Genomic DNA, 23,909 nt, shown 5'->3' on the forward strand with positions numbered 1-23,909 from the left:
ACCTCTCTCATTCTAAGGGTATGCCTTAGAGACTACTGCCCATATCCTAAATCTAGTCCCAACTAAGAAGGTTGCCAAAACACCTCACGAGATATGGACATGGAAGGTTCCCTTGTTAGCACATATCAAAGTTTAGGGTCGCAAGGTTTTCGTGAGATGCAAGACTCACGACAAGCTCGAAGCTTGTATCGAGCAGTGTATTTTCATCGGCTACCAACATAAATCCTTTGCATATCTCTTCTACAGACCAAGTGACAATGTTGTCTTCGTTGCGAGGGTAGGTGTATCTCGTGAGAGATAACTCATAGGCCAAGGAGACAGTGGAAGGAAAATTGACCTTGAAGAGTTTCAAGAGTCCAGCGGTGAAGGAACCTCAAGCACTAGCAATCAACCTGAGCAGGAAACTCCTGTTGAGCCAGTTGACGAATCCGTACCTCTTAGGCGCTCCAGTATAGTTAGTGTTCCACATGTGTCATATGGTTTCCATATAACATCTGAGGGTGATACATTTATCGGTGATACCACAATGGGAAATTTGGATTACCCTAACACTTGCAAGGAAACCATGGTAGGCCCTGACTTTGCAAAATGGAAAGAGGCTATGGACAACGATATTCAGTTAATGTATGACAATCAAGTTTGGAACTTGGTTGACAATGTACGGGGTCGTAGGATAGTCAGGTGCAAATGGATAATCAGGAAGAATACCGACATGGATGGGAAAGTACACACATATAAGGCATGACTGGTTGTGAAGGACCTTACTCAAACTCATGGAGTTGACTGTGATGAGACCTTCTCACCAGTAGCGAAGATTAAATCTATTAGGGTTATGCTAGCCATAGCCGCATTTCATGTCTATGAAATATGGCAAATGGATGTCAAAACCGCTTTCCTTAATGGGAAGTTGGCTGAAGATGTTTACATGAATCAACCAGACGGTTATGTCAATGTAAAGTACCCTAATAGAGTGTGTAAGCTTGAGAAATCCATTTACGGATTAAAACAAGCATCTCGAAGCAGGAATCTTTGTTTTGATGAAAAAGTCAAAGAGTTTGGCTTTTTGAGAAGTGAGGACGAGTCAGGTATGTATGTCAAGGCTAGTGGGATTATAGTTATCTTTCTTGTGTTGTATGTGGATGACATACTACTCATTGGAAATGACATTCCAACCTTGCAGGAGGTTAAGTCCTGACTTGGGAAGGGTTTCTCTATAAAGGACCTTGGAGAACCGCTTACATCCTAGGGATAAGAATATTGAGAAACAAGAGTAAAAGACTAATTAGATTTAGTCAAAGTACCTACTTGGACATGGTGCTGAAGCGTTTCAACATGGAGAATTCCAAGAAAGGTGACTTACCCATCCAAGGCAATACCAAACTGAGTAAAACTCAGAGTCTATGTATAGAGGCAGAGATAGCTGAGATGATTCGAGTACCATATGCTTCCGTAGTTGGCTCGATCATGTATGCTATGACTTGTAATCGCCTTGATGTGGCCTTTGCTTTGAGTATGGTCAGCAGATATCAAGGGAATCCTAGTAAGGCTCACTGGACTACGGTAAAGAATATTCTTATGTAGCTATGCAGGACTAAGTATTGGGTTCTTACTTTTCGTGGGTGTGATGAATTAAGAGTCACAGGGTATAGCGATGCCATCTTTCAGACTAACAGAGATGGTTTCCACTCTCATTTGGGCTGGGTTTTTACCCTGAATGGAGGAGCGATAACTTGGAAAAGTCCCAAACATGAGACTATAGTTGATTCAACAAGCGAATCAGAGTACATAGCAGCAAGTGAAGCGTAGAAGGAGGTGATATGGATGAAGAACTTCAACAGAGACCTTGGAATTGTACCAACTATAAAGGAGCCTATGGATATTTTCTATGACAATGAGGGTGTGGTTGTCTTAACCAAGGAACCAAGGGATCATGGAAGATCTAGGCACATCGATAGGAAATATCACTTCATAAAACATCGAGTGGAAGAAGGACTCCTCTTGGTAAAGAGGGTATCATCAGATGAGAACCCAGCAGATCCCCTCGTGAAGGGACTGAGTAGGGTGAAGCATTTGCAGCATGCGAGGTGCATCGGGCTGAAGGATAATATTAGTCTAAATGATTAGATAGCTATTATGAAACTTGTAATAGATAAATTGTAATTGACATTTGATGATTAAATAAAAGGTGCTTTTTATTTATGAGTAAAGTTCTTATCCTGTGTCCATTATTTACTATTGTTTCATTTTGTGTGTTTTGACTTCCAAAATAATTATATTATTCAAACTATCTACAGTCGATCATACTTTGGAAGTAGGTATTGAAGCAAGACTGTCATGAATTCGGCTTGTAGATTGTCTGAAGTGTATTAGACATAGAAAACTTTGTTGCAACATTCATGAGTACTCATAAGGTTTGAGTATTGGATTAAACCCCTGCTCACTTGAATCACTTCATGGAATTTATCTCAAGTGATTTTCAGACGATAATGTCATATAAGTCTTCAAACCAACATATATGAGTTGTTGACTATGAGTTGGTTATCCATTAATTGTGCAAAAACGCAATAGTAACTTGATGTTATAAAACACACTGTTGTGTATGGTTTGATGAATAGTTAGTACAAGCATATAATGTCGAAGTTTATTTGTTCCTTTTAAATCTTGGAGGATTAAAAGCGATATCTTGGGCCCCTCAATGATTTTATTTTGACTTATGTGTCGGGCCCGGCCAAGACTAAATTGATGTGTTCAATTATGTTCTCTGTCAAACAAATCGGAAATCGAGAAAAAAACTGCTGGACAATAAGTATGACATTGTTCCATGTGTTTTTCCGGCTGTTATCTTGAAGAACAGAGGATCATACGAGCCCTTATCTAAAGGACGTGTCATTGACTGGGTCAGAGTCGGACGGCGGCTTTTAAGAGCTATGATTGCTAGTCGGTGTGTTAAGTTGTACTTGCAGTTATATTTATTAGACTTATCCAAGTGGAATACTATTGGATTTAGTTTCTAAGCCGATAACTATAATTGGTATGTACTTGATCCAAGAGTAGCAAGGTCCTTTTGGGTTGCCTTTATCAATGGAAATTGGTAGCATGGACTTTTGAGAATAAGGTTATTCGTGATTTGTTAATATATTACAAGTATAATATATTAATATGAAATCATATTATTTAAGTATTATTGATCAAGAATTAATTGGGAATTAATTTAGTGATCCAAAAAGACTAATTAAATATACGGGGACTGATTTGGTAAATAATTGATTCTTATAGTGTGGGCCAATGATCCATGGTTATTTGGGTGGGCTAAGCCAACATGGATAGTCCATGGAGATTAACCCGTGGAGCGTAAGTAAGATGAAGAGTCATGATGCATTAGAGTTTGCATGGATGAAAACCTAGCACTTGCCACACTATAAATAGACCCTCATAGAGCTAAAATCGGTTGCCACAACATTCTTAGAGAGTGTGTATTGATTTTGAGCTAAGTAACTTATTCTCTCAAGCATCCTTTTGCACTTGGGGTTTGTGACACATTAGAGGCATCACATTTGAGGTGGTAAAGCTTTTGAAGGTCAAGAACTACAAGTCCGGTTAAGAGGAAAGTTATCTAACTAGTTATTTTGTTCAAAGGTATGCTAGTTAGGATGAATGCTTTGGAAAATCAAATTGCATGTATAATTAGAGATAACATAAATCGAAAGCATCTAAGGTTGCATGTGCACCATAAGGTTGTTAGAGTGCTCAAAACCCATCAGTCATCACGAAATCATCGAGGGGCCAATGGATATCGCTTTTATCCCACATTGGGTAAAAGGAACGGATAAACTTCGACTCATATGCTTGCTCTATTTACTCATCAAATCACACCCAACAATACGCTTTATAAGACCAAGTTACTGGTGCATTTTCACATCATCAATATGCAAAAGACTTGTAAACTACAACTCACATGTCTTGGTTTCAAGAATATAAGAATTTATTGTACAATGGGAATTTGTGTAAAAAGAAACTTACAGAGTGGTAGTACGCATACTATTTTGAAATCAAAGAAATATTTTTCAAAATTAGTGCCAACAAAAACAGTCATACATACAATATCAGGTCCTGCAGACTTGATAGAGGGGACTAGGAATGCCCAATTTATACTACCAAATCGTATGAAGTTTTGTATAGAAGATGCCTTATTTTATCATAAGTCTAATAGAAACTTACTAAATTTTAATGAAATATATTTCAAAGGATAGACACAAAAACTATGACCATTAAAAATAATAAATATATGTATATTATACACAAAACCCTTGTGCTTGAAAAACTACCAACACTTGATTCCGGTTTGCATTATACATATATACATATGATTGAATCAAATATGGTAGTCAAAGAAAAACATTGTGATCCTGGGACATTCAGTTTATGGCATGATAGGTTAGGCCACCTAGGATTAACATTGATGCGAAGGATAATTAAGAATACGCATGGGTACCCATTGAAGGACCAAAATTTCCCTCAGTCTGGTAGCATAAGACAATGTACATCTTGTTCCCTTGGAAAGTTAATTATAAAAGATTCTCCAATGAAAGTTGAAAGGGAGTCACCTAGATTTCTAGAAAGAACTCAAGGTGAAATGTGTGGACCAATTCATCCACCATGTAGACCATTTAGATACTTTATGGTACTAATAGATTCACCTAGCAAATGGTCTCATGTTTGCCTATTATCAACTCGTAATGTGGCATTTGGAAAGTTTCTTGTTCAAATTATTAAATTAAGGGCACATTTCCCTGATTATACTATCAAAAGAGTGAGACTTGATAATGCTGGTGAATTTACTTCCCAAGCATTTAATGACTATTGTATGTCTATAGGAATTGTTGTTAAGCATCTAATTGCTCATGTACACATACAAAATGGTTTAGCCGAATCATTGATTAAACATCTCCAGCTAATAGCTAGACCATTGATAATGAGAACCAAACTTCATGTTTCTGTTTGGGGCCATGAAATCTTACATCATGGATCATTGATACGCATGAGACCAAGTTTATATCATGTATATTCTCCCATACAACTTGCTTTTGGTCAAGAGCCAAATATATCCCATTTGAGAATTTTTTTTACAGCACGCCTAGCTGATTGCTGGATCATTGATACACATTGATGTGTAGTATATATCCCCATTGCACCACCACAAAGGACAAAAATGGGTTCTCAAAGAAGGTTGGGAATATATGTTGGTTATGAGTCAGTGTCTATTATAAGATATCTTGAACCTTTAACAAGTTATGTTTTTACAACACGCCTAGCTGATTGCCAATTTGATGAGGCAAATTTCCCATCATTAGGGAGAAAAGAAGATCATAGAAAAGCATGTTTCATGGAATGAGCCTTCTTTATCATATCTTGACCCTCGCACAAAGCAATATGAAATGGAAGTTCAAAAGATAATGCATTTCCAAGAAATGGCAAACCATTTTCCTAATGCATTTACTGACACAAAAGGGTGACTAAATCATATATACCAGTTGTCAATGTTCCAGCTTGAAATGAAATTCCATATGGACAATCTAATGATAAAGTCACTCAAGAGGCAAAAACACGCCTGAAACGTGGAAGACCAATTGGTTCTAAGGATAAGAACCCACGAAAAACAAGAGGAATGGAAAATGAACTAGATCATGAGGAAAGTGTTCCTGGAGAAACACAAAATATCAAAGTTCTCCCAGGAAAGGAACATGTTGCACTAAATTATGGTCAAAAAATAGAATATGTGACCAAAATGAAATTGATAATATAAGTGCAATATTTTCTTATTCAGTTGCATCTAATATAATGAATGATGATCCCGAACCACAATCTGTCATTGAATGTCAAAGAAGAAATGATTAGGCCAAATGGAAGGAGGCTATGCAAGTTGAATTAAATTCTCTTAGCAAGAGAAAGATTTTTGGGGCTATTAACCTCACACCTGGAGTTGTGAAACCATTAGGGTATAGACGGATTTTCGTATGAAAAGGGAATGGAAAAGACGAAATTGTAAGATACAAGGCTAGGCTTGTGGCTCAAGGTTTCTCTCAAAGACCTGGAATTGATTATGAGGAGACTTATTCACTAGTAATGGATGCAACCACTTTTAGATATTTAATAATCTTGGCAGTCTCTAGATATTTTGGCATGCGTCTTATGGATGTTGTTACAACTTACTTGTATGGATCACTTGATAGTGATATCTATATCAAAATCTCTGAAGGATTTAAAATGCCTGAAGCGTTACGCGCAAAACCTAGAGAAATGTATTCTATAAAATTGCAAAGATATTTGTATGGGTTAAAGCAATCTGGGCACATGTGGTATAATCGTTTAAGAGATTATTTGACAAGTAAAGGTTATAAAAATAACACTATTTGTCCATGCATATTTATTATGAAAGCAACATATGGGTATGTGATTATAGCAGTCTACTTTGATGATCTAAACATCATTGGAACGAACAAAGAAATCCTAGAAGCGATTGAACTTTTAAAGAAAGAATTTGAAATGAAAGATCTTGGTAAAACCAAATATTATCTTGGTTTGCGAATTGAGCATATGCCTAACGGAATACTTATACATCAATCAAATTATACAGAAAGAGTCTTGAAACGTTTCAATATGGCCAACGCCAATCCTTTTAGCATCCCAATGGTTGTTAGATCATTAAATATTAACAAATATCCATTTCGTCATCAGGAAGAAAATGAAGAAGTTCTTGGTCTAGAAGTACCATATCTAAATGCAATTGGGGCTCTTACGTATCTTACCAATTGTACTAGACCTGACATTCCTTTTGCTGTAAACTTGCTAAGAAGAATCAGCTCATCCCCAACATAAAGACATCATAATGCAATTGGGGCTCTTACGTATCTTACCAATTGTACTATACCTGAAATTCCTTTTGTTGTAAACTTGCTAGGAAGAATCAGCTCATCCCCAAAATAAAGACATCATAATGGGATTATGCATATTTTGCGATATGTTCAAGGAACTAGTGATTTAGGGTTATTTTATCCTAATGATACAAAACAAGGTTTGATTGGTTATATGGATGCAGGTTATTTATTTGATCCTCATAAAGCTATATCTCAAACTGGATATGTGTTTATGAACGGAGGAACCACAATTTCCTAGCATTCTCAAAAGAAAACACTTGTTGCTATGTCCTTAAATCATACTGAAGTAATTTCACTAAATGTAGCTAGTAGAGAATTCACATGGTTAAGATTGATGAGACAACTCATTTTTTCTTCATGTGGACTAGATAAAGATAAAGGTCCAACATTAATTTATCAAGATAACTTAGCATGTGTCACTCAAATGAAAGAAAGATATATCAAGAGCGAGAGGACAAAACACATACCTCTAGAGTTTTTTTAAGTACATTCAAGAGCTTATAAAATATTAAAAGGTTGAGATAGAATACGTTCAATCTAGCAAGAATGTAACAGACCTCTTCACGAAAGCACCTCCTACTGCAATATTCAAAAAACACGTACATGGCATTGGAATGCGACATGTTCATAACACGTAACGCAACATATGTCTAAATGAGGGGGGGGGGGGGCGTTAACAATATACAACATTCTTTTTCCCTTCATTGAAGTTTTTCCACTAGGTATTCTTTAGCAAGTTTTTTAATGAGGCAGTACTTCGAGGTTGAACTCGGATTAGAAAAAATGTCATCCAAAGGGGAGTGTTATAAAAGTCATAAAATCATTGAGTTAGACATAGCATGTGGATGAACATTTTTCACCCTTCAAATAGTTTCCATTAACTATTTAGTCACTATTTTGATGATATAAGCATAGGATGATATGTAGTATAAGTATCCATCAAATGTGAAAGAAATAAACACACCATCTTGAATACAATTTTCTAAGTGTTCAAGAATCCTCTCAAATCTCCTTCTTTACTTTATAATCTTTTAGTTTAAGTTTGTTAGTTTAAGGCTTAATTACGTCAAATTTACAACATATATATATATATATATATATATATATATATATATATATTGTTGGGATTAAAAACAACTTTCAATCTTCAAAGATCGATTAGATCTTGAACAAGTATATGAATATAAAACAGTTAAAAACGCAGAAATAAGAACAAACAGCTTGAATCAAACGTGTCGAATGATTAGATAAAATCCTTAGAAGAGCTCGATTAAGAACATCAACTGTAAAGGATTAGAAGATTACAAGAACGATTACAGAAAAATATAATACTCTTGATCAATCGCTGTATCGATAACCTCTAGAATCTTAACCTAATATGCATGCAAGCATTTAACTTATATACAATACATAAAAGGCTCTCGGTTGGACAGGCCCAAACCGGAGAATAAAAGGCTAATCTAACGAGCCCAAAAGACGCAACATCAAAACTCTTTTCAGCCCAACAATCTCCCCCTTTGCGTCAATTTGGAGCGAGACTTTCACTTCCTACTTGGGCCGGCGGCTGAAGCTGGTACCTTCTTCTTCACGGTACTAAACAGACACTTGGTTATGGAAAGGATAGTCTGTCTAAACCGGATGTACCAATTGATCATATCATTGAAGTACTTGATCTCATCAGCCGAATTGTCTTTACACTTCTTGATGATGAATAAGATGTGCTCCAAGCAAGTTGTAGTGTAAAGATGTTTGTCAGCTAAAGCGAAGAGACATTTCTGTCCTTCGGCTCTAGTGAACATCACAGAGTTTCGCCTTGAATCTATCTTGCCCATTTGCATTTGATTCAGATCACTGGCCGATCCCACAGGCTTGACTTTCGGTTTCTTCTTAAAAACTGTGGCAACCTCCTGATCCATTAGGGCCACCTCCATGATATAGCATGCCAGCATCCTTTTGACATGGTCTAAGATGGGACCATATTCGGCTTCGTTTGTCAGCAGGATATTGTACAAGACTATCCAATCATGAGGGTTCAGATTGGGCAGATCCGCCAGAGAGATCATGTGAGCAGTTCTTGCAGATCCTCGGATAAGCTTGAACTTGACGTTTGTGAATCTCCCCACGGCAAAAGGCTTCATCACCCGAACATTGACAATCTTCTGGGCGCTCCATGTAAGGTATTGAGGGCGAGCGGCCTCCAGGTAGAAGTCAATGAGCTCCCTGTCAAGCTCATCGTTCGGATGCGGGACTTCAGAAATGTTAGAGAAGGCGTGGAAGATGAACGCCTTTCGAGTCAGTGGCATATCGAACTGCGAATCAATGGGGTTGTTGCAGTCGAACGATATCACCGGCTCGAGCCATAGTATGCTTGGAGTCTCTATGGCCTCTTTTATCAAACGATCCCTGGTCCAGGCAGGGAAGAGCAACTTTCGGCTCTCAAGGAGATCGTGGGCTTCTTTTTGCTTTCGTTCGGCTTCTTCAGCCTCACGCGCCACACGACTGGCATCGTCTTCAGCATTGCGACTGTTCTTTCGTTTTAACATGTCCGCAATGGTCTCCTTGTCTTCATCTTCATCTTCATCTCCATCCTCTGCTATGTGTTTGCCCTTGTCCTTCACACCCGAACCCGAGGCATGACCAGTTGGGGGTGGTTCGGTTGTGTGAGTAGCTTTGGAGGACGGAGGTGGTTTCGATCCTTTCTTCTCTTCTCCCCCTTGTTTCGGAATGGACACGAAACTCGGAAGGCCTTCAATTTTGCTTAAGAGGGCCATGGCCGGGGAGAGCTTTTCAGCGAGGGTGCGCCTCACCGAATGATTAAGGATGGGGTCATGTGCTTCCAGGATGTTGGATAGAGCCGCGTGGACATCCGAAACACACGTCTTGATGACTTCCCTCTCGGATCGAAGAGCTTCCAATTGTTGTTCAGAGTTGGAAAGCTGCATGCTCTTGACCTTTAGGGCAGTTGTTTTACTTGCCAGAACGTCCATCAGAGAGTTCTCTGCCGCAAGATCCTCTTGTAGTTTTGCCAGACGGGCATCGATGGAGGCACGGAGTGCCGAGTTGTCGTCGCTGAGGTTTTGGCGGAGGGTAGCGAACGAAGTCAACTCCGTCGAGACGAACTTGGCCAATTGCTGAACAATCGGTTCCAGAGTTGTCTTTGTGGCATTGGCGCTTTCCTGCAGAGACTTTAGCAGGTCCGAAGCGTCGAAGAATAGTTTATCGACTTTTTCGGTCGCTGCCTCACAGGCTCGGGTGGAGGCGTCTATCGCAGCAGTTGCTGAGGCTACTGAGTCATGTTGAGCCCTGGAGAAGGCATCAACGATCCTCTGAAGGGCAGCTTCAGATAAGGATGACTGCTGGTTGGAGGAGGAGGCGAGAAGTTGATCAACCTTCTCGTTAAGATCGCGGAGATGCTTCTTTGTCACTGGAGCATCATCCTCCTCATCACTCTGAACTTGAAACGGACTATAGTAGACCGAATCAAAGTTCATGTGATCACCACCAAGGAATTGATCATCGCCATCGGAGGCGACTTCTGGAGATTGAGGTTGTGGTGAAGCTGGGGGTGTTATGGGTTTAGTTGGTTCAGGTTGAGTAGGTGGGGGTTAGTTTCGGGTGGTGGTTGTGTATGGGTTTCGGTTTGTGGAGGTTCGGTTACGGGAGGGGTTTCGGTTACAGGTGGTGTTTCGGTTGATGTGGTGAATATGGGTGGAGGTATAGGGAATGAGGTTGGTGGTATAGTAGGGGTTATGGTGGGAATGGAAATAGGTATTGTGGGTGGAGGGGAAGGAACTGGGGATTGGTGAAGTTCCATCTCCGGGGTTGGGGACCGAGGGGGTGTGTTGCCTCGTAGAGGAGAGACATCGCCTTGTGATCCCTCAGCGTCCGAACTCTCACCTTCGGATTCACTTGATGAGGAGGAAAGGATTAGCTTTCGCTTTTGTTGGGTCTTCCTCCTTTTCGGTTGTGGTGACGAAGCAACCTTCGGTTGTTTGCGCTTCTTGGGAGAAGGTTTTGGGGCTTTGGATGGTTTCTTCCCCTTGTCTGCCTTTTTACCCCTGGCCACCGGTTTGTCGGCATCATGAATTGATCGCAGCATGTCCGGTGTCAGTTCCCTCGGACCAGATGGCCCTAACTCCTTGATCGCCTTGATCATACTGCTGTCTGATGGCACACTACCATACATCGACTCCGGGATAGAGCCAATGAAGGAGAACTTCGATGCATCGGATATGATGATCTTCTTGGTATGGAACGTACCAACAGAAGACATCGGTGCACCGTCAGCAGTTGGGACCTCAAACCTGTCCATGGCCCATCTTGTGATCAAGATCCAGAACCGGGCCAGCGACACTTCGGAGTGTCGAGAAGTGGAAGAAAGGCTCTGAATCAGTTGTTGCCAAAGGACAAACCCATAATCGAGGTTGATCCCGTTGTACACCCCATACATAATTGACAGGAAAAGACGACTGGCCCCGTCCGATCCTGAGCTTCGTTCTGACAGTCCCTTGAAGAGAACTGTAAATAACCCATTCCATTGGGGCGGTAGGCATGACTTCTTGAATCTGGCGACGGAGGTAAGAACTTCCGTGTAGCCCATATTGTAGAACATGTTGTAGAGCATACCAACCGGAATCGTCTCCGGGTGAACACGCGATGGGTCAGCAGCAAACCCAAGCATGGTGCAGAAGCGGGGACGAGAAATCGACGTTTTGTGTTCCGCCACTTCGAAAAATATCCTGTCGACGCCCTTGTCGTAGTAGGCCGTCGCATAGACCTGAGATAGAGCCACCATTGGCACCGTTTCAATTCTGGACAATGCCGGAGCAAGCTGGGAGTACTTGAGGCATTCGATAACCGGCGACATGTAGGGATCATAGGATAGTGGGTTCAGATCAATCACGAGGCATTGCTGAGGACGGATTGGAAGAATTTGAGAAGTGGCATGGACGGAAGAGGATTCAGCCATTGTTGCAGGTTGGAGAAGAAGATAACCGGGAGAGAGTTTGGAAGTATTTTTGCTTTGGAAATTATGGGGCAGTAAAGAGGTAAAAGGTGGTCTGGATGGGTTTTTATAGTAGGTGATAGGAGAGAGAAAGATCGATTCAAATCTCTTATGGAAATACGGAAGGGTTTTTGAGTGACTGATTGGTGACAGTTGGGACGTGCGATGATCACGTAGGAGAGAGAGTGTCAGATTCCTAGGATCACGCCGCCCAATAAGCGCCGGTTCAGAGAGAGGAACCGTTTCCATTTCCACACGCGCCATTAATGCCAGATGGATGACGCTTCAATACTGCACACGCGTCCAAAAGCGTCAGAAAAAGCGCGGCCGCTTCAAATTCACGCGCCCTCCTTTTTTTACCGTCATTTGAATTTCTATCCTTTGAACTTCCGCCGCGTCAGCAACATTTTGTCTTTTCCCCTTTTTAATCAGTTGTATTCAATTTAGGACCCACGTGGCTAATTTTTGGCCACAACTTCATTAGTAATCCCTCAGTAATAAACCAGCCTGTAAAATAATTAGTAACGGAATTTTGAAAATCTAGGATTTTCGTGCAAAGAGTGTAAAAGATAAGGAAATAAAGCAACTCTTGTTGGGATGATCTGTGATGTCAATTATGACACGAAACTGATGATCCCGGGCACGAATCTCTTCCTTCAAGATCAAGAAAGACCTCAAAGTGTTAGTGTGGAATCCCGTTGAATTACGATCAAACATTTATTAATAAATGTTGAAAGGCTTCTTTTAATAAGGCTAATTAAGGGTGGTTACGCTTTGATTCAACAATTCAATTCTTGATATAAGAACGAAAGTGAACAAAGTACTTGTGAGACCGGTGTAGTCTGTTGAACAAGTAGGGTAGAGTTGATTTTTAAGTGACTTGGTTAAGTATAAAATCTCAGATAAAAAAAATTATAACAGGATCCCATGGGAAGAAATGTTATGGTGTGTAACAATTTCATTGGAATCAGAAAAAAATTGAGATTTCATGAAGGTACATTCGTCAATTCATTGGTGAAAACTTGATCAAGTTAATTGGTCACCGTCAATTCATTGGTGTTGAATTTTGGGTTTCACTCAGCTCGTAGTGGCACGAAGCTAAGATCATAAACACAGATGTTGTGTAACCATAAACCTCAGTGGTAGTTTCTGAGAGTCTCAGGGGTTACAGTGATGAAGCGAATGTTATGGAGAAGTGTAATGGGGATGGTGAAAGAAGACATAGTACCTCTGCTGCGAACAAAAGGACCAAGCAGGAGACTCTGAACTCATGTGAGAAAAGAGTGAGGTAGCTCACGATTAGAATAAATGAGTTAGCCTTATTGGGAAGACAAGGTTTGTGTATACCAGGTCATGAAGGCCATTATTCAAAATCTTATGAGGCTTGGGACACGTACAGCAGCATGCTTCTAGGGACACGTAAGTAAGTCATCAAATATATCCCCATAAACGAATGAGCACACAAATAAATAAAATATTTTTGCAGTTTTTGAAATTTTTAATAATAAAAAAAAATTAAAAAAATTAAAAATAGTAATAGATAAAAAAAATAAGAGTTAAAATAAAAATAAGACCTAAAAAAACTCTGGAAAAAAAATTGAAAAACCGAACCCGAACCTTCGGTTGATTTCGGTTCAGGAAAATTTTGAAAAACCGAACCCGAACGTTCGGTTGGTTTCGGTTGGAAAAAGTTGAAAAACCGAACCCGAACCTTCGGTTGATTTCGGTTCAAGAAAATTTTGAAAAACCGAACCCGAACCTTCGGTTGGTTTCGGTTCTTGAAAATTTTGAAGAAACCAAGAAGTTTAGATATGCAATAAAAAAAACTTTTTACATAAAGAAAAACAAATTTTGCACAAGAAATATACAACACAGAAAAACTACCTTTGAAGTAATGAGCGAGTCAGATGGTTGAACCGAACCCGAACGTTCGGTTGGTTTCGCTTCTTACGTTTGAGATTGAGAGGTAGTGTGAGGTACTGACTCTGATTCCATCATACCGAGCCCTTGCAATATTTTATTGAATGATGCTTCAGGAAGAGCTTTGGTAAATACATCAGCCAGTTGATCAGTGGTTCTTACAAAGTGAACTTCGACATTTCCATCTTCCACATGATCTTTGATGAAGTGATACCTCAGTGCTATGTGTTTGGTTTTAGAGTGTTGCACTGGGTTATGACAGATCCTAATTGCACTTTCAGAGTCACAATATAGTGGGATCTTCTTCATATTGAGTCCATAGTCTCGAAGTTGACTCTGGATCCAAATCACTTGTGATGTGCAGGATGCAGCGGCAATGTATTCCGCTTCAGCAGTAGACAGCGACACACATGTTTGTTTCTTGGATTGCCAGCTAACCAACTTCCCATCAAGAAAGTGACAGCCACCAGTTGTGCTTTTGCAGTCGAGTCCACATCCTCCAAGGTCAGCATCAGAATAGGCTTGAACGAAAAAGCCTGAATTGGATGGATACCATAGACCTAAGGAGGCGGTTCGCTTGAGATAGCGTAGGATGTTCTTCACTGCCAGCATGTGAGGTTCGCGTGGGTTAGCCTGAAATCGAGCACAATAACACACAGAAAACATGATATCAGGCCTGCTAGCAGTTAGATACATCAATGAGCCTATCATTTGACGATAGAGCGTGATGTCAATAGCCGGTTTATCTAGTGAAGGGGTCAGCTTGGTACCGAATGCCATTGGGACTTTGACTTTTGAGTCTCCCATCATGCCAAACTTCGCTAGGAGAGTCTTCGTGTAAGCTTCCTGATTGATAAAGATGCCTTCGGGTCCCTGTCTTATGTTTAAACCAAGGAAAAAGTTAATAGGACCCATTGAGCTCATTTCAAACTTAGTCTCCATCAACTTTCTGAATTCAGCTGTTAAGCTGGGATTCGTGGAGCCAAAGATGATGTCATCGACATAAATTTGAACTATCATAAGGTGGTTACCTTCCTTTTTGCGAAAGAAGGTTGGGTCAACCGAACCTTGTTTGAATTTGGACATCTTTAAAAATTTTGTAAGCGTTTCATACCAGGCTCTCGGAGCTTGTTTGAGGCCGTACACAGCTTTATCCAGAATGTAGCAATGATTTGGATGCTTTTCGTTCACGAACCCAGGAGGTTGCTCCACATACACAGTTTCTTCAAGTTCTCCATTGAGAAATGCACACTTGACGTCCATTTGGAAAACCTCAAAGTTTTTGTGAGCAGCATAGGCCAGAAATATTCTAACCGATTCTAGCCTAGCTACTAGAGCGAACGTCTCTTCGTAATCTATTCCTTCCTCCTGACAGTATCCCTTGACAACCAGACGAGCCTTGTTCCTTATGACATTACCTTCCTTGTCCATTTTGTTTCTGAAAACCCATTTAAGTCCAACAACCGAAGCATCTGGAGGAGTTGGAATCAGGCGCCATACTTTGTTCCTTTCAAACTCGTTCAGTTCGTCTTGCATTGCTTGAACCCAATCAGAGTGATCGAGGGCAGTGTTCACTGTCTTCGGTTCAACTTTTGATACGAATGAGTTAAACATACAAAACTCTACCTTTGAGAATAAAGATTTCTGTTTTGCCTTCAGTTGAGATCGGGTCAAGACCTTATCAGATACATCACCAACTACTTGAGAGATAGGATGATCTCTGGTCCATTTGGTAAGAGGAGGGTAATTCGGGTCGAAGGTTGGATCTAGTTCAGCATTGATCATCTCTTCGGGCTCAGATTGGCTATCGTCATCAAGTGTCATATCATCATGCTCCCCCTCAAATAATGAGTCTTGAGAAACATGAGGCTCAGGGTTTTGTTGTGGTGCTGGATTTTCAGACGTTGAAGCACCTTCGTATGGAGGGGCATCTTCGGTTGGAGAGGCACCTTCGGTTGGTGAAGGACCTTCGGTTGAAGTAGTAGAGCTTGGCTCCTCCTGAACTTGTGAGCTTGGCTCCCCCTCGACAGAAGCAGTGTTGGTTGGAGATTCATCAGGGAGCGATTCTCCTTCATGCATTCTTTTCGCAGCATCTTCGACAATTTGTTTCATATGATCAATTTTGTTGTCAGCTGCACATGCTTCTGAGAGAGAAGCTTTTTCCGGTTCATCAAAGAGTTCCAGAAATTTCTCGTACAAATTGGCGATTGAGACTGTGACTTGGCCAGTTTGAGGAAATATCTCCCCGGCAATGTCATCTATGGCCTGTAGCTTCTTGACGTAGTTATCGTCGAAGGTCACATAGTATGTCTCTTCAATCCTTCTTGATCGTTTGTTTAGGACCCTGTACGCCTTGGATGTGAGTGAGTAACCCAGAAAGATTCCCTCGTCAGCTTTGACATCAAACTTGTTGCGGTGTTCTTTAGAGTTAAAGATGAAACACCTTGAGCCAAACACGTGGAAAAATTTCACATTGGGCTTTCTGTTGTTTAATATCTCATATGGTGTGAGCGTGAATCGCTTGTTGAGATAGGACCTGTTTTGTGTATAACAAGCAGCAGAAATAGCGTCAGCCCAAAAATAAAGAGGTAAGGAAGCGAAACTTAACATAGTTCGGGCAGCTTCACACAGCGATCGGTTTCGTCTTTCGAATATTCCGTTCTGCTGTGGTGTGTAGGGAGCTGAGAAATTATGACTAATTCCCTTTTCTGCAAGAAACTCCTCAAACTCCCTGTTCTTGAATTCGAGACCATTGTCGCTCCTTATGTTGCGAACGACCTTCTTGAGCTGGACTTCAATTTGCTTGATAAACACTTTCAGCTTTTGAGTGGCTTCAGATTTGAGCTTTAGAAAGAACACCCATGTAAATCGAGAGAAGTCATCAACGATAACAAGAATGTACTTGCTACCACCGATGCTTTCAATAGATGAAGGACCACACAAATCGATATGAAGCAATTCGAGTGGTTCAACAACTTTTGTGTTAATTATGGATGGGTGACTTTGACGACTCTGCTTTCCCATTTCGCATGCAGCACACAAATGCTCTCTGTCAAACTTGAGCAATGGAAGACCCCTAACATGACCTCCAGTGACAAGTCGGTTGATATCTTTGAAATTGAGATGAGAGAATCTTCGGTGCCACAACCAGCTTTCGTCGGATTGAGCTTTTGATAGCAGACATATGGCTGGGTTTCCTTTGATGGGTTTCATGTTCAGAGGAAACATTTCACCCTTTCGCTCTGACTTCAGAATCACTTTCTTTGTCTTTTTCTCTATGATTTCAGAACCTTCATCATCGAATGAAACTTTGAGACCAGTACCGCCAACAAGCTGAGATACACTGATGAGGTTGTGTTGAAGTCCTTCCACATAGGCCACCTTCCTTATGGTAAAATCACCATTCGTTATCATCCTATATCCCTTTATGGTGCCGAAAGAGTTATTTCCAAACTTAACGTTACCACCATTTGCAAGGGATCTGTATTCCCTAAGCTCCTCTTTCCTCCCTGTCATGTGACGCGAGCAGCCACTGTCGATGTACCATTCTTCGTCAAACTGCTCGTCACTTATAACCTGCAAAAATTAAGCAGATTTAGGAACCCAAAGTTTCTTGGGTCCATGTGAGCTTTTCATGGGAACAGGAATAGTAAGAGAGATGTCAACTAGATATTTTCGTTTTATTAGAGTTGTTTCATCTTTCTTTTTAATGGTAAAGACTTTTATTTTATGAACATTAGGGATGTTCGTTTTGGACTCAGGTTTGGATTCATCGACCTTTTGCTTTCCCTTCTGTTCAGCTGAAGAATGAGGTTTTTGAGGGCAAGCGGGATTAGTTTTGGAACTAGATGGAGATGAATGAGTGGAAGTAAAAGAACGAGAAGAATTAGGAAGAGAGGATTTGGATTTGGATTTGGATGGAGATGTCTTCCTTGCTGATGACTCTAGGTGACCCTTTTGCTTTTGATCGTTGGTGGGGCTAACCTTTGAGTCTTGTTCCTTTTTCATTTTGGAGCCGAACCTCTGTGTTCGGTTGGTGTTGTTCTTGGAACCGAACCTTTGGTTTCGGTCGAAGTCCTTTTCAGAACCGAACCTTGGCTTTCGGTTGGTATCTTCTTGTGAACCGAACCTTGGCTTTCGGTTAGTATCTTCTTGCGAACCGAACCTTGGCTTTCGGTTAGTGGAACTTTCAGGCTTTCGTACAGGATTGTTTTCATACTTCAGATTCTTGTCCTTGTGTGTATAGTATGCGTTCTGGGAGTGCCAGAATTGTTTCCTTTCAGAAAGATTTTTCCTGTATCTTTGGTTCCTCTCTATCTTCTTATCCCTCATCTGCTTAGGCTGATGATGAACGTTCGCTTTTGTTTTTGCTGTAACTTTGACTGATTCCTTTTGAACTTCAGGAGTTTTTCTTTGTGCAGAAGGAACAGATGGAATATCTGAAGAAGATTCAGTTTGCCCTGAGGGAGTGGAAGGAGTATCTGATGAAGTTTCGCTTCGAGCTGTAGGTGTTGAAGGAATGTCTTCTTTTGCTAAACAATCATCCTCTTGAGGAATTTCTTTGGTACCACTAGTACTTGGTTCACTGAAATTATCAGGCTTGTTCAAGGGTTCAGGTATGTACCTCCCTTTCTTCATCCAGGAGGTTCTTTCAGAAAGACCAACGGTTTCGTTTCCATTATCAATAGGAGCTTCCCAGAAATACTCATCACAACCATCAGCATTGTCTACGTTAACAATGGCTGTGAGTTCAGCTGTTTGATGTTCGGTTACTCCAGTCACCTTGTATACTTGATTTGGAGTGGTCCTGACCTTTTGATACACAACAGCTTTTTCTACTAATTTCGGGGACTTTTGTTGGGACAATCTAGCGAATTCCACAGAATTTTCAGAAATAAGGTTTTTGTGGTTTTCAGTTTCGCTTTTAACAAATTCTGAGCAGTCAACCGTATCCTCCACAGAAATTTCACTCATGTTTTCGTCCTCGTTAAGCTCAGATGAATTTTCAACATCGATTTTGTTTTCTGAGCTTACGTTGGCGTTAAGAGAGTCAAATTTTTGCATGGTTTCGGTTCTCAGTTTAAGTCGGTCATTTTCGTCCAAAAGGTTTTTGAGCATGTCCTTGTGGTCTTTGGACTTAATGAAGGACTCAATTTTGTCCAGTCCATACATATAGGTTGGATTAACATCATCAGACGATATCACACTTTCACAATTGTAAGCTTCGGCATCGATTTCATCCTCCTTAAATTCTAGAAAGGGCAAAATCATGCGATGGATCTTTTGACCTATCTTACAGTCCAAGTGAAGTTGAGTAATATTGGAATATAAACGTTTAGCTATTAAACAAAAAACATTTCGTTGTTTTAACAATTTCAAATTGTCTCTCTGCAAATAAATGTTTTCGTCTTTAACTTTAATTAATTCCGACTCTTTTAACTCAATCCACATTCGCCGCTCCTCACTCTTCGACGCCGCCCTGCTTAATTGATCAGTCAGGTTAGAATTGGTGACTCGAGTTTGAGTTAGGCTACTATCTAAATGAGAAATTCTTGTATTGATATTTTTTAGTTCTTTCTCGTAAGAGGATGGTGGTACTTTAGATGAAATAAAAGCAGATTGTACCTTCTTTATCAGTTCATCGAGTTCATTGAACTGCTGGCTGAGTGGTTTGGCCGTAAAGCACATATCCTCCTGCACCTTCGGTCCATTGCTTCCTCCATCGGTGTTGTATCCCCTCATTTGAGACACCTCAGTCACCATGAAGCATTTTCCACCACTGCTTTCCTCCTTAGCCACATATGCCTTTCCATGAGTAGGCTTTCTCACTTCTTCGTCTTCTGAGTCAGTAGACCAAACTTCAGTGCTACCGAACTCATCGTCATTGACCGAACCCTGCACAATAAGAGCATTAATAGAAGGGTTAGCGGTAGACTTCTTCTTTCTTAACTCATCCAATCTCTTCTGCACCACAGCTTCCTCATCATTTCCATTGTCCTTTTCAGCCATCTTCTTAAGAACACAATCCTTAGCGTAGTGGTTCTTGCCACCACAATAGAAACAGCTTACTCCGGAATCGCCATCTGCTTTCGGTTCCTTTTTGGGCTCCTCTGCTTTCGGTTCATTATTCGCTTTTTCTGAGCTGTAACTCCTCTGCCAGTTTTGGTTTTTGTTGCTGGGGAATCTCTTCTTTATGAACCTCTTAGGATTGGATACCATCATGGCATAATCCTCAGTAGAGAGGTCATATTCATCCAAGTTGAACTCTTCATCCTCCACCATAGCTTTACTTTTAGATAGGAGGGCCAACGAACCAAGACGGGAGACAACATTCTTCTCTTGAACCACAATCTTCTCTTGGGACTTTAGAATACCCACCAGTTTCGCCAAAGAATATGATTTAAACTGTTCATGGGCTTTGACTGTGGAAACAACTGCTCTCCATTCAGATCGCAGTCCGTTCAAGAAAGTAACCTTTTGTTCGATAAGCTTCCTTTCAATGTCGTGTTTGATCATCTTGCTGAGAAGATGATTGAAGCGATCAAACGTCTGGGTCACAGTTTCTTCGGCCCCTTGCCTGAATTCACCAAATTCAGATAGAAGTAAGGTTTGGATGGAATGTGAAAGATCTTCGTCTGTGGAATACAGTTCGCGAAGTCTATCCCACACTTCCTTCGCCGTAGTGCATGAGCTGACCAGCCTGAATGTGTCGGACTGAAGGGCGAATCTGATCAACCTAAGTGCCTTAATATTGCACTGGAGTTTGTCTTTTTCATCTTGCGCGATATTCGTCACGTCCTTGAGCAGATCATTGTACTCTTTTTGCGTCTTAATGATTCTGGACGACGTAGAGTGAGAAAACAGTCCACTGATGATGGCTTCCCATATGAGATAACCATTGTCCTCCGATCCAATCACATAATCTTCGAAATGATGCGCCCATACTTCATAGTCATGGGTGTACAAGATTGGAATCTTTGTCGTCGAACCGATGCTGTTGGAAATATTAATAGGGTTTGATTGCGTTGCGTCCATAATGATCGTAAAAACCTGTTCAAAGATCAAACTTGTAATAAAGCAGATTAGGGCAAAACAATAAATACTAAGATACGTCAATTAAGATGACGGCTCAATAAATATCGATGATTGCGGAAAACCCTAATGGAAATCTTTTTTTCACAGAAAAGATGTGTATCGATTACACAGCCTCCCGCTCTGATACCAATTGTTGGGATTAAAAACAACTTTCAATCTTCAAAGATCGATTAGATCTTGAACAAGTATATGAATATAAAACAGTTAAAAACGCAGAAATAAGAACAAACAGCTTGAATCAAACGTGTCGAATGATTAGATAAAATCCTTAGAAGAGCTCGATTAAGAACATCAACTGTAAAGGATTAGAAGATTACAAGAACGATTACAGAAAAATATAATACTCTTGATCAATCGCTGTATCGATAACCTCTAGAATCTTAACCTAATATGCATGCAAGCATTTAACTTATATACAATACATAAAAGGCTCTCGGTTGGACAGGCCCAAACCGGAGAATAAAAGGCTAATCTAACGAGCCCAAAAGACGCAACATCAAAACTCTTTTCAGCCCAACATATATATATAACATCTATTATTTATTAAAAACAAAAAAAAGATACTCCAAAAATTATAAAAAATTTAATAAATACTTCTTGAAAGGTCAAAGTATATGGTTTGGGCTAGGCAATACATGTATGGATGAGTTAGGGCATTTGAGATTGTTATTTGGAGTCTTTTGGTATTTTTGGTGTTTTCAATCTAGGAAGGTTTTCGGTCAGGGTGTGATCGAAAACATGCTTTCGGTCAATGTATGTTGGTATAAATAGGTTGTCAAATCTAATTTTTTCAGTAGTTGTTCATTGTGGTTCTCGGTCCATTGAGTTGTATCAGACGGTTTATAGCTTTAATCGTATGCAAGCTCAATTTCAATCATTCTTCTACTCATCTTCTTATTTATTTCATTTGCTTGATTGATCATTGGTAAAGATCCTTCCATTAAGGACCTTACAATTGGTATCAAAGCTTCAAAGCAGTGTCAATTAAGCTCATTATTTAGTTCTCGGCTTCACAAGCATTTGTTCATCACGTTTTCGGTCACTAAAAAGCTTGTTCTTGCTAAAATTATGAAGATCGGATTGGAGTTTACATCGTTTGAAATCAAGATCTGTTTGGAATTAACCTTTTTGGTTAAATTCTTATAGTTTTCGGCTTGATCTTCATCAACCAAAAGCTCATATTCAATCGAATTCTCTTTGATAAGTGGTTTTTGAAGCTTTAATTAGTATTCTCATTGCGTGGAAATCAAATCAGATCGAAAAACCAAGCTCTTCATTGAAATCTGTGAAGTTTTCAGCTTCATCTTCATAAATCAAAAATTGTTCTTCAACCAAAAATTCTTGTGTTCTTCAACCAAAAACCCTTGAACATTCAGAAACCGAAAACCCTTCAACATTCAAAAACCGAAAGCGTCATTTCTTCAGAAACCGAAAACCTCATTTCTTCAAGCGAAAACAACAAAAATACCAAAAGACTCCAAATAACAATCTCAAATGCCCTAACTCATGTATACATATATTGCCTTGCCCAAACTATATACTTTGACCTTTCAAACTCCCCCTTGGTTTGCGGCTAGCAAGATTTAGTCTTTATCAACTAGCATCACATCGGTCCCCTCCATCGATCCACTCCACATTCCCTTTTGGATAATTTCTGCCACCATCAAAGTGTACTCCTTTGCAGCATGCTCGAAGATATCCTCAGCGACTTTAATTTGATGCAGAGACAAGTGATGGATATCCCATTTTCCAAACTAAAGCAGGTCATTTTTGTCATAGAGACAGAAACTGCCATTTGGAAGTTTGATGATAGCGGTATCTATTGTTTCATCAAAAATCAAGTAGAGCATGTTTTCAATTAACCTGTCTCTGAAGTTTTGTAGCACAGGAACTTGCCTCACTTGGTTATTGGGAGGCCACATCACTTGGTTGTTTCATCTAAAACACATTTGTCTTTGATCATTTAGTTTATTTTTCAAGTTAATTTTTATTAAAAAATTTTAAAAAAAATTAAAAATTATATATATATATATATATATATATATATATATATATATATATATATATGGAATCTCAAAACATGTCTGCTCATCTTGAAATAGATGCTATCATGGGTACCACTACTCGAATTCCCCGATTGTTACCAGCAAAAGAATTTCCTGAATGGAAATATCGGATTGAAAAGTACATCAAGATGAAGGATTTTAAAATTTGGAGAAGTATTCTGGGAGGTCCAATACGTATCACAACAACATTGGAAGATGGCACTATAATTAAAAAGCAAGTTGAGAACTACACTGATGATGATTTCGAGAGAGTCGACAAACAGGAAAAGGCTCTTGCCACACTCACTATGGCATTATCCCCAGAAATTGATCAAGGTTTCCATGAGTACACTTCAACAAAGGCATTATGGGAAGAATTGATCGAAGTATACGAAGGTAATGAAGACATGAAACAAAGTCGCCAAGACATGTTGCGACAGAAGTTCAACGTGTTTAACTATGTGTTGGGGGAATCTCTTGAGAATCAATTGCAAATGTTTATCACACTTACCACCGAGATGACCTCTGCTGGTGTTATGGTTACAAAATCTGAGATCAACAAGAAGCTACTAAATTCTCTACCGAAATCTGGGATATGAATGTCTCAGTGATAATGTAGACCAAAGATGTGAACCGTTTGAGTTTGGCTGAAACGATGGCGATCATTAAGGCTTGCGATCTCGATGATAAGCAAAGAGAGATTAATCATGTTAATTCATACTCCTCTGCAAATCTTGGAATCCAAACCACCAACAACACTGCTTTCTCAAGTTTCTCTACTCCTCAAGTATCTCATGTTCCTCAAGTTCAACCCTATTTGAATCATCAGCCCACTTCATACTTCTTCCCACCAATGCAAAACATTCAAGTTTCTCAACCTCAATCTTCTCTTCAACAAGTTGGTTCTGT

General features: G+C 40.0%; 1 protein-coding gene across 1 annotated transcript; it reads left to right on the forward strand.

Annotated features, from left to right (window-relative positions):
• The first annotated feature begins 23,035 nt into the window (after positions 1 to 23,035).
• On the forward strand, positions 23,036 to 23,599 carry LOC145095528 (uncharacterized). The gene has a single exon (XM_079033386.1). The coding sequence runs from the start codon at positions 23,036 to 23,038 to the stop codon at positions 23,597 to 23,599; it is 564 nt and encodes a 187-aa protein (XP_078889512.1).
• The last annotated feature ends 310 nt before the right edge of the window (positions 23,600 to 23,909 follow it).

This window comes from Lactuca serriola, chromosome 3 (assembly GCF_051521515.1).
Source record: "Lactuca serriola cultivar US96UC23 chromosome 3, Lser_US96UC23_V15, whole genome shotgun sequence".
NCBI classification, from domain to species: Eukaryota; Viridiplantae; Streptophyta; class Magnoliopsida; order Asterales; family Asteraceae; genus Lactuca; species Lactuca serriola.

Coding starts and splice junctions, on each gene's coding strand:
- LOC145095528 (XM_079033386.1), top strand. CDS start 23,036: ATGTCTGCTCATCTTGAAATAGATGCTATCATGGGTACCACTACTCGA.